This window comes from Prionailurus bengalensis, chromosome E1, assembly GCF_016509475.1.
Source record: "Prionailurus bengalensis isolate Pbe53 chromosome E1, Fcat_Pben_1.1_paternal_pri, whole genome shotgun sequence".
Lineage (NCBI taxonomy): Eukaryota > Metazoa > Chordata > Mammalia > Carnivora > Felidae > Prionailurus > Prionailurus bengalensis.
Window position 1 is genome coordinate 34,248,482 of NC_057347.1, and position 14,379 is coordinate 34,262,860.

A 14,379-nucleotide genomic window follows, 5' to 3' on the forward strand; every position below is an offset into this window, starting at 1 on the left:
ACGGCGCAGGCGCGCTGGGGAGGGAGGGCTATGCTAATGTTGTTGATATCCTGGGGCCACCCGAGTTAAAGGGGGGAAATCCGGGGGCTGCCGCAGCCGCCACCGGTCTGGGCCCAGCGGGGGCTCCCCTGTAGTCGCCGTAGTCCTGGGGAGAGGCGCCTGCCCCCAGCTCGGGGAGGGGGCGCCGCGGGCCCGGGGAGCACGGACAACCCCTACCCATGAGGCCCTGATGGAAAACACAAAGGATCTGGTGAGAGCCGAGCGCGGCAGCCGCTTTGTGTGCCAGGTGGGGGGGACGCCTGCAGCTCCCCGACCCCAGGAACCCCTGCAGCTCCCTGACCCCGCTCCCAGGCCTGCTTCTCCATCCCACGCCCCCTCAACCTCCAGAGTCCCCCTCCCCCTACCGGCCGTTAAACGATTCGGGGGGTTCCCCTCCCCCCACCTCTCAGCCCCGGACTCGGCGGGGTTCTCTCTGCTCCCTTCGCTCTTTGGAGGAAAAATTTTAGAAGAAAGTTTTTCTCTGCGTCCCGCCCCCCCTCCCCCTTCAGCCCTGGCTGGTGGGGGGAGGGAGACTGGGTTTGAGACTTTTCCTTTTTTAGCCGTCCAGGGTGGGAGAGTGGAGTCCTCACTTGCCCCGGGGGCGGGGGCTAGATTCGGGTGCTTTGCGGGGGAAGGTGCCTGTCCCCTCCGGGGCGAGTGCCGCGAGGCATTTCGCACGTGGAGGTGAAAATAGCGAAAGGGGGCGGGGTGGGCACGTGTGGGAGGGAGAGGTGGGAGTGGTGTTTTGGGCAGCAGCCGCCTGGGCCGCTTGTTTAAAAGGGTTCTAGGTCGATGGGCTTCTGGGACCGTTGCGTTCTCTTTTGTGAAATAAGAATCCTAACATTTCAGAGTCGGAAGAGACATTAGAGGTCACCCAAAGCAGCCGTCCCCTCCGCAGCCTCTCTGACAAGTGGTAGGTAGTCTGGCCTGTGCCTAAACCCTTCCCAAACCTGACCGCTCTCTGCCGCCCGGGAAAGCCCTTCCGCTTTTCCAGCCGTTCGTATCGTTGTTCGCCTGCCCCTGTTAGACCTTCCAGTCTCATTCATGCCCTTGTTCAGATGCTCCCTTTTTTACTTCTCAAATTTTCTCTCACATCCTCCTCACCCACCCACCGCTCATTGGCCTATATTTTGTGTGCCAGGAAAGAACAGCAGGGAAGTGGAGGAAGGAGGGTTTGGGAGATAGTGAGGGCCAGCTGAAAACTTTGCTGGGTCATTTTTCAGATGCACTGGCTTGCATGTCTGAGGACGGTTGATACTTTTCTACAGGAAGCTTGGGAATTACAGTCTGGGATTTCATGGCTGTTCTCTGTCACTAGAGTGCATCTTTTTTGTACTTGGAAAACTCAGCTTCATTCTCTATGTCTCCTCTCTCAAAGCATATTAGCTTGTTGCCTAAATCACTCTCCCTAAGGATTCCTCAGATTGCCTTTGGGGATAGTACTGAAGCTGTTAGAAGCATCTCCTGGTGCAGACGTGGTCAGAGCCACTCCCCCCCTCCCCCCAACTTTGACCTGTGTCTTCCTTTCCAGCCCGGCTTCCTTTCAAGGCCCCTCCCTCGCAATGCTCTCGTTTCTTTCTTTGTTATTTTCTTGTGCAGTTCTTATAGGAGATTTGAAGTTTTTGGAGCACTTTCGTATTTGTTTACAGTTTGCATTAGTTTTTATGTTCTTCATTTTCGTGTATGCTGTTTATCACTCAGGAGCTGAGATAGTTCAGTTTCTGCTGTTGTCAGTTAACGTTTTCCTAATGTTGTCCTTCAATTGGTGAGCTGTGCTGCCCCCGAAAGTGGTTTTGTTGGCATTAGAATCTGCAGGGCGCTTGTCATTCCTCTTCCTTGAAATGGAGTCAAGACTATATAAGATGTAGAAGTAATGAATCTGGTGTAAAAACCAAAGAATAAATTTCCTTTTAAACTCCCAGTGCCCTGTTTAAAATATTGAAACAACATTTTTCTCTCTCCCCCTCTTCTGACTTAGAGACTCTTGCTGTGCTCTGCCATGCTTACTTAGACTGTTTGTTGTTGTTGTTTTTTTTTCATTTGTTTACCTCAACACCAATGAGTGTTTAGAAAGAAAATAGCTGTCTTTTTTTGCACTCTTTCTCTGAATAACAAGTAGCTTCTATTTATATAGAACCCATCTCAGGGCTTCTGGGTGCCTTGTAAATTACATAAAACTGGCTTGAATAAGTATTTGTTCATAAGTATTTTCTATTGGGCCATGTTTTTTAGCTTTCAAATTTTTAATTTTAATTTTTAGTTTAATCCAAATAGAGTTTGACATCTATTTCATCCACATGTAGTCACTAGAATTTAACATGGAAATGAATACTAGGTGCTGAAAAAAGCTGACAGAGCTGTGTGATTCTGTCTTTAAAGTTTTAATTACTATGGAGTCCCAAGTTATTTTCCTGCTTGCTTTAAACATGAACTGTCATGACTTAAATTGACTTAGGAGACATTTGCGTTCTGAACATACTAGACAGGAACAACTGGTTTTATTTTTAAAGAAGACACTGTTGTATTTTTTTTTTTTTTTTTTTAATGGGTGGTTACATGTTGGTGTCTAAACCTTCCTGCTGTTCAGTTGCTTCTAGTCCCTGGAGTTGTTTGAAAATATAACATAGTAGTCAAAAGAAGGTAGAGCTGTAAGTTGCAAGTGAAAACAACATATTAATGTCATAAATACGAAACCACTAGATTACTGAAAGCCAAGAGTACTCAGTGGTTTGAGTGACCACATTCTAAAATTAGACAAGTACTATTTTTTGGTTGCTCCTTATTTCTCAGTTTTCATCTTTAAAACATTTGCTGAATAAGATGTAACCTATTCACGTTTATAATTTTAAGGTAAGCCAGTTAAAATGTAACATTAGTTTCAGGATTTCAAGTCCAAGAGAAAGATAAAAACAACGGGTCAGTAGACGAGGAAGGAGTTAAAATGGTTAAAGCAAGCTAAGAAATGCCTCCGAACACCAGAGTATTCTTAACTGTCAGACACTACTCTTAGTTTTATACAAATTTGCAGATTGGTTTAGATTTAATCATGATTTTTTCATGACCTTCCCCCCTGACATGCACACACACAAATGTAGACTTTTTTGGGGCGCCTGGGTGGCGCAGTCGGTTAAGCGTCCGACTTCAGCCAGGTCATGATCTCGCGGTCCGTGAGTTCGAGCCCCGCGTCAGGCTCTGGGCTGACAGCTCGGAGCCTGGAGCCTGTTTCCGACTCTGTGCCTCCCTCTCTCTCTGCCCCTCCCCCATTCATGCTCTGTCTCTCTCTGTCCCAAAAATAAATAAAAAACGTTGGAAAAAAAATTTTATTAAAAAAAAAAATGTAGACTTTTTTTCTTTCTTTGCTGGAACCGAGAAGAAAGGGTGGAAAGAAAGTAATTCCCATTTGAATAAAGCATGGTTTGAGGTGGGATGAAGTGACACAGTAAGAGAGGCACTAGCAGACTAGGTTAGCGTTTCAGTTCTGCCACTGACTAGCTTCATAGCACTTGTCAGACGAGATCCTGTGCCTCTGTTTGCTCATCCTCTTCCCGTTGAAGGGCTGGTCTAGAATCAGCACTGTCCTACAGAACTTTGTGCAGTGATTGGAATGTTTTATACATGTGCTGTGCAGTATGGCAGCCGCTAGCCACATGTGGCTATTGAGCACCTAAATGGTAGCTAGTACAACAGAAGGACCCGGTTTTTTATTTTGATTTATTTTGATTTTTGGACACGCATATATAAAAGAGTGTTGTCCAGGCTTAACTAATCATTAAAACCACCTCTTGTGGCCCTTGCAGCAATACAAAACCTCTGTCCTGATGGTTAGCATTCAGTAGGTGTGCAGCGAGGCCTCTGTTTTTAACGCATGCCCCAGAAACTTTTTCAGATTGATTAGGGAAACACTGCATTTGAATATTTCTGAGCTCCCTCCTAGTTCTCACTTCAGTGTTGGTAACTTAGAGTGTAGTTAGAAATGAGCTTCTGGGAAAAGTTGGCAAACTGGCCAGGCTCTCACTCTGCTGCTTCTGACCTGTGATCTTAAGTTGCTTAACCGCTTCAGTCTTCATCTTTGTCACCTGAATGTGGGCCGAGCTTCAGCGCTGCCTCAATCCCAAGATTTCTGTAAATCAGCCAGTGTGTAAGAAACTGTAAGGTGCTATGAATGATAAAGTATTAAGTATCCTCCCCAAATCCCTTTTTCTTTTTTTTTTTTCACTGTTGCCTATTACTACTCTTATTCTCATGGAACAGATTGTATGCAGTACTCATTACTTCAGTAATTTCTTGTTCTCCCAACTATTTCTTGTTCTCCGTAGTTGGTAGTCTGTGTATAGGACATGCATAGTAAATCTAAAACAGTTTTGTATTTCTGTTGCTTAGCATAATGATTTGTCTATATTGCTCAATAAATATTGGCTGCTGTGTCATCCATTGCTTTACTTTTAGACCTCAAAATTTTAGTTAGCTGGTTGCAAATTATTTTATACACCAAAGAAATAATCCCCTTATGTACACATATGTGTTTAACCATATTTTAATTGTATCGTTATTAATACCCAACGGTTATTAGTGTTCAGTGATAATATATCTTTTGTACGACCTGCTCCAGATATATTTTCAAAAGATAAACACCAAGAGAATATCTTCTTATATCAGTGTTTTTGTTAAGTTTTTTTTTTTTTAATGTTTATTTTTGAAAGAAAGAGAGCATGAATGGGGGAGGGGCAGAGAGAGAGTGAGGAAGACACAGAATCTGAAGCAGGCTCCAGGCCCCAAGCTGTCAGCACAGAGACCAATGCAGGGCTCGAACCCACAAAACGTGAGGTCATGACCTGAGCCAAAGTCGGACGTTTAACTGACTGAGCCACCCAGGCGCCCCTACATCAGTGTTTTGGGTTGTATCAAATCAACATCATGCTGGATAGTCTGTTTAACTTGTTTTTTGCCATATTTACATATTAATAAATGATCTCATTTGATTGCTCAAACTGCATTTGTACTACAGTCCCAGCCTTAGTATGAATTCTGTTATTTGTGATAGAATAGATAGCTGGTAATGATATTAAAGACCGTCTTGGCTACTGCATTTCATATTTAATTTTGACATGGTCATCTTATTTTTAATTAGCTTTTCAGGTTCATACTTAAGGATTCATAGCTTTCTTCTGAAGAACTGAAAGCCCATTCATGTGAATTATTTTATTTAATCATACATCCTTCCTGTGTGGTAAGTGATGTTTTCCTTATTTAGAAGAGAGGGAAACTGAGACCAAAGTAATTGTTAACATCCAAAGTCTTAAGTGGTAGAACCAGAACTTGAACCCCAAAAGATAGAAATTTGTATTTCTTACATGTCCAAGAACAGCTTGCTTTTGTTCACTGTTGGATGTAGAATATTGTCCTCTCGTTATTCCCAGGGTACTTTTCAGTCTAAAAAGGTGATTCAGTATATTATTGCTTTCAGTATCCTCTTGATTGTATCATTGACATGAATTTATTCTTTCTCATTGAACTTGTGGAAAACAGAAGCCCAGTAATCCCAAGTCCTCACCGTTTATCTTCCTCCTAATAGTAAGCTGAGCAAGAATAAATGCATTTCGGTTTAGGCCAGTGAATTGTACCCCTATGCCAGACAGCTTTTCACCTGATGGCAGAATGAGGAAAACCAGCAAGGGCTAAAGAGCTCTCTAGCTCCTGCTGAGTCTAGTTATCGTAGATCTCTTAACTCCTTCAGTTTTCACTTTGTGAGTTTAAACATACAACTTTCAAACGCAAGGTTTTAGGAAACTTACACTTCATGACTATAAAACCTAGAAAATTAGGTGGGCTGCTGTACCCTATTGGTTTGGATAATGGAGAGTTGATTAACTTATGATGAGTTTAATCATATTGAAATTAGACTATTACCTGGTTGTATATTTATCTGTGCTTGCATTTAGAATCTCAAATATCTTCTGTAAAATTTCTCCTAGGAAAGTTTTATAATTCCTTTGTAAACTTTATAGGGAGAGAGGTTCATCAGGTGACAGTTACAATAGGGAAGTGAAATTCTGCTGTGATTTGTCACTCCTGCTTATGTTTTGCCACTACAAAAACCTTGTTTTATTTTTTTCACTACAGAAGTATTATACATTTTTTGTTTAAACAAGGAAAATGGGAGCACCTGGGTGGCTCAGTTGGTTGTACATCCGACTCTTGATTTCAGTTCAGGCCATGATCTCATGGTTGTGGGATCAAGCCCCACGTTGGACTCCATGCTGAACGTGGAGCCTGCTTAAGATTCTTTCCGCCCCCTCCCCCCCCCTTTAAAAAAAAAAAAAGGGAAAATAAAAACCATAGAAAAGTTAATAATCCTTCCATTCTCACCCTGTTAATAGTTTAGCTGTTCCTTCTAGGATCTTCCTAAATGCATTTACATACAAACAGATCTATCAATCTGTGCACATACCAGCGTATATTGTTTCTTTTAATAAAAAGTGAGTCATGCCATTCCTACGTGCAATTTGCTTTTTTCCTCAGTACTTTACCTATTAGTATTTATCTCCCTACTGGTGGTTAGATTGCCTCCAGTTTCTCACTGCTACATTATTGCTGCAAGAAACCTTTTTCCACACAGATTCTTGTGTCCTTTGAGTATTTCTGAAGGACAGATTCCAAAAAGCAGAATTACATGGTCAAAAGGCATACTCCTGTTTTTGTAAGATTTCAGAAATAATGTCAAATTGTCCTCCAAAAAGGTGGCATAAATTTTCCCTCCTATGAAGGGTGTGTCAGGGCTGTTCCACACATACATTTGCCAATGCCAAATATCCTCAACCTCTCCATTTTTACCAGCTTAATGAATTTTAAGAAGGTGATTTACACTTCATAGAAATTGACCTTTATTTTTATAAGAATAATACATGTGCCTAATGTGAAACCATGGTAAAAGTGCCCCCAAAACAGGGTCCTTTATAACAATCTCTTTCTCTTCCCAATATAGCTCTCATGAAACAAGTCCTTTTAATTCTTTAGCTTTTTCACCTAGAATGTGTCTCCATGATTCTGATTAGGCTTATATCACCCAGTGTATGAATCCTAGATATTTTGACTTTCTCTGTGGTGAGTGAGGAGTTTTCACATTTGCCCGAATACCAAGTAACATATTCTCCCACCTGCAGTTTCCCATCACCTTACACTCAAGGTCTCAAATAGATAGTAAACAAATGAACATGATTTTTCAGTTTCATTTTGAAGAGCAGAGTGCTAAAAAAAAAAAAAAAAAAAAAAAAAGGCACACTACTGGAAATAGTTTTATTTGGTCCTTGTTATCTGTGCTTACAGAAGTTAGCTGACAACAATAAATAAAGGGAAGACAGAGAGAAACCAGGTTAAAATTTAACATAGGTTTAAGATTATTTTCTTGATTCATGTGGCTAGTGTTCATTTTAGCAGTATGACCTTGGGCAGGTTGCTTAGCCTATTAGAGCCTCTGCTTCCTCATCTGTAAAATGGGAGTAATAACATTTATGAGGATTAAATGCATTACTACACATCAAGTGCTTAGAATGTGCCTGCCACATACCAAGCATCTTGTATATATTGTATTAATCATAATAGACCTTTACAAATCACTAGTAAAAAACAGTCCAGTGAGGGATTTCTATGGAATTTAAAATAAACTCCCATACAGCAAAATGTGCTTCTGACTCAGATTTGATAAATATGGAGAAGACTTACTCTGTAAAACTGTTAGGTGATACAGAAAGTGAATCTGATGAGGACAAAGTGTTTCAAAAAATGGCAAAACCAGTATTTCTAAAAAGGAGTAAATATGTATGTGTAAACTTCAGTTTTGGAGAACAGTGGCAGCAGCCTGATCCAATTTCCCCACCCACCTTTCCATAAATGTATATAAAGCCAACAAAGAGTACATGTCAATCAGACACCACCCATGCCTTTAGCATTATTAATAAGCAGGTTATCAGGGGCACCTGGGTGGCTCAGTCGGTTAAGGGGCCGACTTCGGCTCAGGTCATGAGTTCGAGCCCCATGTTGGGCTCTGTGCTGACAGCTCAGAGCCTGGAGCCTGTTTCAGATTCTGTGTCTCCCTCTCTCTGACCCTCCCCCGTTCATGCTCTGTCTCTCTCTGTCTCAAAAATAAATAAACGTTATAAAAAAAAATAAATAAGCAGATTATCACAACCTTCAGATTACCTCTAAGGGAAATAATCAGATTCCAGGAGCTCCTTCTGCCAAGTCCTGCTGGATGTGAGGAATGAGAGAGAGAAGGCTTAATGGTTTTAATGGGTTCAGTGATAGGGTTTTAGGCCATGGAACACTTAGATGAAGCACAGAGTATCGCTTCCAAAAGAGAAGACTCCAACACTAAGTTCCAAAATACTGAACACAGGTTTGAAATTTGGTAGTTTGCAGCTTCAGCCATGGAGAAGAGCATTGAAAGTAACCAGTGCCTCGTAGGGAAGAGGTGGAGACATGGCAGTGAAGAGAAAGAAGGAAAAGGAGAAACTAACAACTCTTACAGAAAAAGAAAGAGAAAGTAAACATAGGAGTGTTCTGGAACCAGGAACCCTTGACCGTGAAATAAATAGAAATAGGAAAGAGTGGAATACATGCAGACAGAACTATTGGAAAAAATAATGTGAATCAGAACATCTCACCTAATGAAAATCTTCCTCTCCCCCACCCAGAAAAACGCAGAAAAAAATTGACACAACACTCAAAATGAAATAAAACGCCATCAAACCATCGGTTAGAGATACAAGGAAAAGAAAACCATGATTCAGAAATCTAAAACTAAGAAAGGAAAATAAAAAAAAAAAAAAGGAAGAAATAAAATCAGAGTAGATTACACTTAGAGAAAAGAAGAAGAAATCCTATCAGATGAAGACTGAATTATAAAGTTTTCCCCAAACAGCAGATTCAAAGGCAAACATAATAAAAGAGATTGAAGCAAAGCAGGAAAATGGTCAAGAGAATGAAAATGAAATTCTTTTCTAACTGATACTTTAAATGGAAGAGGAGTCCAAAAAGTAACATGTATTTAGTGTCCCTCAATAAGGAAAAAGAATAGGGGCACCTGGACTGGCTCAGTTGGTAGAACATGTGACTCTTGGTTTCGGAGTTGTGAGTTCAAGCCCCATGTTGGGTGTAAAGATTACTTTAAAAAATAAAAATTTGGGGGGGGCACCTGGGTGGCTCAGTCGGTTAAGCGCCCAACTTCAGTTCAGGTCATGATCTCATTACCGTTCATGAGTTTGAACCTCATATCAGCCTCTCTGCTGTCATCACAGAGCCTGCTTCAGATCCTTGATCTCCCGCTGTCTCTCTCTGCTCCTCCCTGCCTAAGCTCTCTCTCCCTCAAAAATAAATATTTTTTAGAAAAAGAAAAATCTTTTAGAGGCGCTTGGGTGGCTCCATTGGTTAAGCATCTGACTTTGGCTCAGGTTGTGATCTCACAGTTCATGGGTTCAAGCCCTGCATCGGGCTCTGTACTGACAGCTCAGAGCCTGGAGCCTGCTTCAGATTCTGTGACTCCCTCTCTCTCTCCTCCCCCACTTGGCACGTGTGTGTGTGCAAGTGCGCTCTCAAAAATAAACATTAGGGGGGGAATTTTTTTAATAAAATCTTTTAATAAAACCATAATCAAGAAAACTTTCTGGCTATAGAGATGTAGATCTATACATCAGAAGTTCATACCAGAAGGTGAACTGCAGGCTATGTTTTAGTAAAGCTGTATGACTTTAAAGAAACAGAAAAATTCCCCAGGCTTACAGGTAAAAGATGAAGTGCCTTACAAGGTCTAGAGAATTCGACTGGTATCACCTACAAAGCAAGACAATAATGTGGTAGCATAAGGAAAGAAAATTCTAACCAAAGATTTTATATCCAGTCAACTGTCTTTTGAATGTCAAGACTGTAGAAAACGTTTTAAACACGGACAAGAATTTAGAGAATACTGTTCTCAGGAGCCCTTCCCAAGGAAACTTAAAGGATGAGCTGCATCTAAAAGAGATATTTGGGAAATTTTCTGCAAAAAGTTTGACAGTATTTTACATGTCTTTTTGAACTAAGGTTAAAATCAGGAGTTAGGGGTGTAGGTAGCAGAATGGTGTACATAAATGTTACGGGATCTGACAGTGGAAAGAAGGGAGCTAAAAAAACTAGGAGGGAAAAACTAGAGTAACACTATTGACTGTAGGTTAACTATTCCAAGGGATTAAAATGGTACCATTTGAAGCTGAAAAAAAAGGTTAGGTAAGAAAAAAGATACATGGAAATATAAAAGAGGGAGGGGCGCCTGGGTGGCTCAGTCAGTTAAGCATCCAGCTTCAGCTCAGGTCATGATCTCCTGGTTTGTGAGTTTGAGCCCCACATCAGGCTCTGTGCTGACAGCTTAGGGCCTGGAACCTGCTTCAGATTCTGTCTCCCTCTCTTCCCCACTCAGGCTCTGTCTCTGTCTCTCTCTCTCAAAAATAAACATACATTTAAAAAAAGTTTTTAAAGAAATACAAAATATTCAAAGGTAAGCATTAGAAAAAAATATATAAACCTTTCAAAACACTGCAAATTTAATTTAAAAGGCCAAAGAAAACCATCATGAAAAATCATGTGATGAATGTTCCATAATGCACGTAGTAATTATAACAAAATAATATGACAGAATTGAAATCAAACATACCAGTCATATCAGTAAGGATTCCCTCACCAATAAAAGATTTTCAGATTAGCTCAAAAATCAAACTCCAACAAACTAATCTATGTCAGTTATATAAGAATAAAATCAAAATCTAACTTTATAACATGAGATCTTTAAAACAGTGAAAAATAAAACGATGGACAAAGATAAACCAAGCAAATAGAAGTAATATGAAAGCAGGATCGGCAGTGCTGATACCACACTAGAAGTCAAACCAAAAAGCATTAAATGACAAAGGAGGATAGCTTGTAATGCTAAAACCCATAATTCATAACAAAGATATAATATAATAGTTCTACACCAAATACAGCAACAATCTTTATAAAGCAAAAATTATGAGAAATGCAAATCATAAAAAGCACTTGAAGTTGGAGATTGACACTGAACACAGGATAGGTACAGTAGACAGAAAGTAGGACTATAAAAGATCAAAACTTAATGAGGCAGGTTCTCTGGTATATATGCATCCTAAAACCAGAATACTGTATATTCTCTCAACCACAAAATATTCACAAAAATAGTTTATACGTTAGGAAAACATTAGTAGGTCCCATATAAGAAAACAAAAAGCAAAAGGACATTACCACTTCGAAATTTAGAAGCCTTCTGTTGTATGTTACAAAGCCTTGTACAAGAGTATTCATAGCGACTTTATTCAAAGTAGTCAAATCTAGATGGAGAATGGATAAACAAATATTGTTAAAGTGCAGTATTAGTAAAAAGCAATGAACCAATCATATGTGTAATAATATGCATAAATCTCAGATATGCTGAAAAAAATACTATGTTGAGTGAGCTAAATTAGTTATAAAAATGTCCGTGGTGTCTATTTAAATAAATATATGCAGGGACACCTGGGTGGCTCAGTCGGTTAAGTGTCCCAGCTTCAGCTCAGGTCATGATCTTAGAGTTCGTGAGTTCGAGCCCCGTGTCCGGCTCTGTGCTAACGGCTCAGAGCCTGGAGCCTGCTTCAGATTCTGTGTCTCCCTCGCTCTTTGCCCCTCCCCCATTCGCACTGTCTGTCTCCCAAAATAAATAAACATTAAAAAAATTTTTTTTTTAATGAGCATATGCAGGGGCGCCTGGGTGGCACAGTCGGTTGGGCGTCCGACTTCAGCCAGGTCACGATCTCGCGGTCCGTGAGTTCGAGCCCCGCGTCGGGCTCTGGGCTGATGATGGCTCAGAGCCTGGAGCCTGTTTCCGATTCTGTGTCTCCCTCTCTCTCTGCCCCTCCCCCGTTCATGCTCTGTCTCTCTCTGTCCCAAAAATAAATAAACGTTGAAAAAAAAAATTTAAATGAGCATACGCAAAGTTAACCAGTAGTAATAGAACTTTAATGGGGGAGGAGAAGGATTGACTGGGAAAGGACATGAGGGTGCTTTCTAGAGTGACAGAAAAATTCTGTGCCTTGATACACATTCAAAATTATTCCTCAGTCAAGGAAAAAACCTCTTGGGTACAAGGAGTATTGTAAACAAGTTACAGAGTTTCTAAAAAATTATGATAATGAAAATCCTGCATATACAAATCTATGAAATACATGTAAGGCAGTGAGCAGAGGAAAATTCATAGTCCTAATTCTATCGTATTAAAGAACAAAATTCGACTGAGTAATTTTTTTTTTTTTTAATTTTTTTTTTTTCAACGTTTATTTATTTTTGGGACAGAGAGAGACAGAGCATGAACGGGGGAGGGGCAGAGAGAGAGGGAGACACAGAATCGGAAACAGGCTCCAGGCTCTGAGCCATCAGCCCAGAGCCCGACGCGGGGCTCGAACTCACGGACCGCGAGATCGTGACCTGGCTGAAGTCGGACGCTTAACCGACTGCGCCACCCAGGCGCCCCTCGACTGAGTAATTTTTTAAAAACCTTACAGACTTTATTTAGCAGTTGATAAATTGGCCAGCATCCAATCTAGCAGATAGAAAGGAGCTCCAAATTGCTTTACAAAGCAAGAGATTTTTATAGACCGAAGTGGAAGCAGGAACAAGGAAGTTACACTGGGCATTTTGCTGGTTGGTTTTCTTACTGGAGCAAAGGGAAGTATTAGAGCTGGGTCAGGCAGTGTGTGCTGAGTGGGTGAGCACTGATAGTTTACATAAGCCTGCCTTTTTACACAGAGGTGAGCATAGAAACTTGGTTACTAAATCTTGATTTACTGAGATGGCTTAGCCAGAGCAAATCTTAGGCTTTATTGGGTTACTTTGTTTATTTATTTTTATTATTATTATTGTTTTTGGTTTTGTTTTTGTTTTTTGAGAGAGAGGGAGAGTGCACATGTGTGTACATGCAGGGGAAGGACAAAGAGAGAGAATTCCATGCAGGCTCTGCGCTATCAGCACAGAGCCTGACTTGGGGCTCAAACTCCAGAACCATGAGATCATCACCTGAGCCAAAATGAAGAATTGGACACCTAACCGACTAAGCTCCCCCCAGGTGCCCGTAATCTGGTTACTTTGTCACAGTAAAAACAAAAGAGTGAAAATAAATAATTCCCAGCTCAGAAAGGAAAAAGAACAAAAAAAGTAAGCCAGAAAAAAAGTGGGGTGGGTCAACTGGTGTCTCAGTCAGTTAAGCATCTGACTCTTGATTTTGGCTCAGGTCGTGATCCCACAGTTGTGGGATCAAGCCCCATGTCAGGCTCTGGTCTGCCTGCGTGGAGGCTGCTTTAGATTCTCTCTCTCATCCTCTCTCTCTCTCTCTCTCTCTCTCTGCCTTTCCCCCACTTGCACACATGCACGCTCTCAAAAATATGTACTAAAAAATATGTTAAGATATGGGTAAACTTTTCTATACACTGGTTCTAAGAAAAAATTTTCTAAGAGTCAAAATCAAGTTGCAATAAAAGTAGTGATAAATATTACTGTGTTTACAAAATTAATTTCATGACCACTTTAATAAGCAAAATAAAATTTTGCCATATGTTACAAAGGGTCAATTCCTAAATACAAAGAACTTTGAAAAAAATATTTAAAAGACGAAAAACCCTAAAGATAAAAGGACAAAAGAACACGAATCACACAGATGCAGAAATGAAGATACAGAAATGGCTCTGTGTAAAACAGCTGAGCACATCTCGGTGGTTAATACCATTCCCCACTGAAAAGAATGAGAGCTCCTTGGAGAAATGGTTGATTTCAGGGCTGGAATAACATAGGTACAAAATGATCCTGGAATATCTTGATATGCCAGAAAGTCAATACTCAACAAATGATTGTATCATGTGAAGATGATGCAGGAGCAAGTTCAAAAGAATGCATGTAGTTTGATGGGCACCTGGGTGGCTCAGTCAGTTGGGTGTCCAACTCTTGATTTTTGCTCAGGTCATGTTCTCGCAGTTCATGGGATTGAGCCCCAATATCAGGCTCCACAATAACAGCACAGAGCCTGTTTGGGATTCTCTCTCTGCCCCTACCCACCCACCCACCCACCCACCCCACCCCCCCCGCAAAATAAATAAAAGAAAAATTTTTTTAAAAGAATCCATGTAGCTGAGTATGGGATAATTTGAGCTCCAAAATAAAATAGGACAGTAGTGAATTATAAACCATTGGGGAAGAAAAGAAGTATGAGTTGATACTGATAATAAAGGTAGGTAGGTAGGTAGGTGGGTAAACCTAAGGAGAAGATGGAAGAATTTT

General features: G+C 40.7%; 1 protein-coding gene across 11 annotated transcripts in view; it reads left to right on the top strand.

Moving 5' to 3' along the window:
• MBTD1 (mbt domain containing 1) overlaps positions 1 to 14,379 on the top strand; it is a 72,175-nt gene that overhangs the window by 149 nt on the left and 57,647 nt on the right. For 4 of the 11 annotated variants that reach the window (XM_043584026.1, XM_043584027.1, XM_043584028.1 and 1 more), the window contains exon 1: positions 2 to 250. The exons of 1 other annotated variant lie outside the window; for it this stretch is intronic. In XM_043584026.1, the coding sequence (XP_043439961.1) occupies positions 230 to 250 (21 nt within the window). In that variant the 5' untranslated portion in view covers positions 2 to 229. Of the gene's footprint in view, position 1; positions 251 to 888; positions 953 to 5,167; positions 5,267 to 14,379 lie in introns of those variants that run through there. 6 more of the 11 variants (XM_043584033.1, XM_043584030.1, XM_043584034.1 and 3 more) reach the window with 6 other exon arrangements.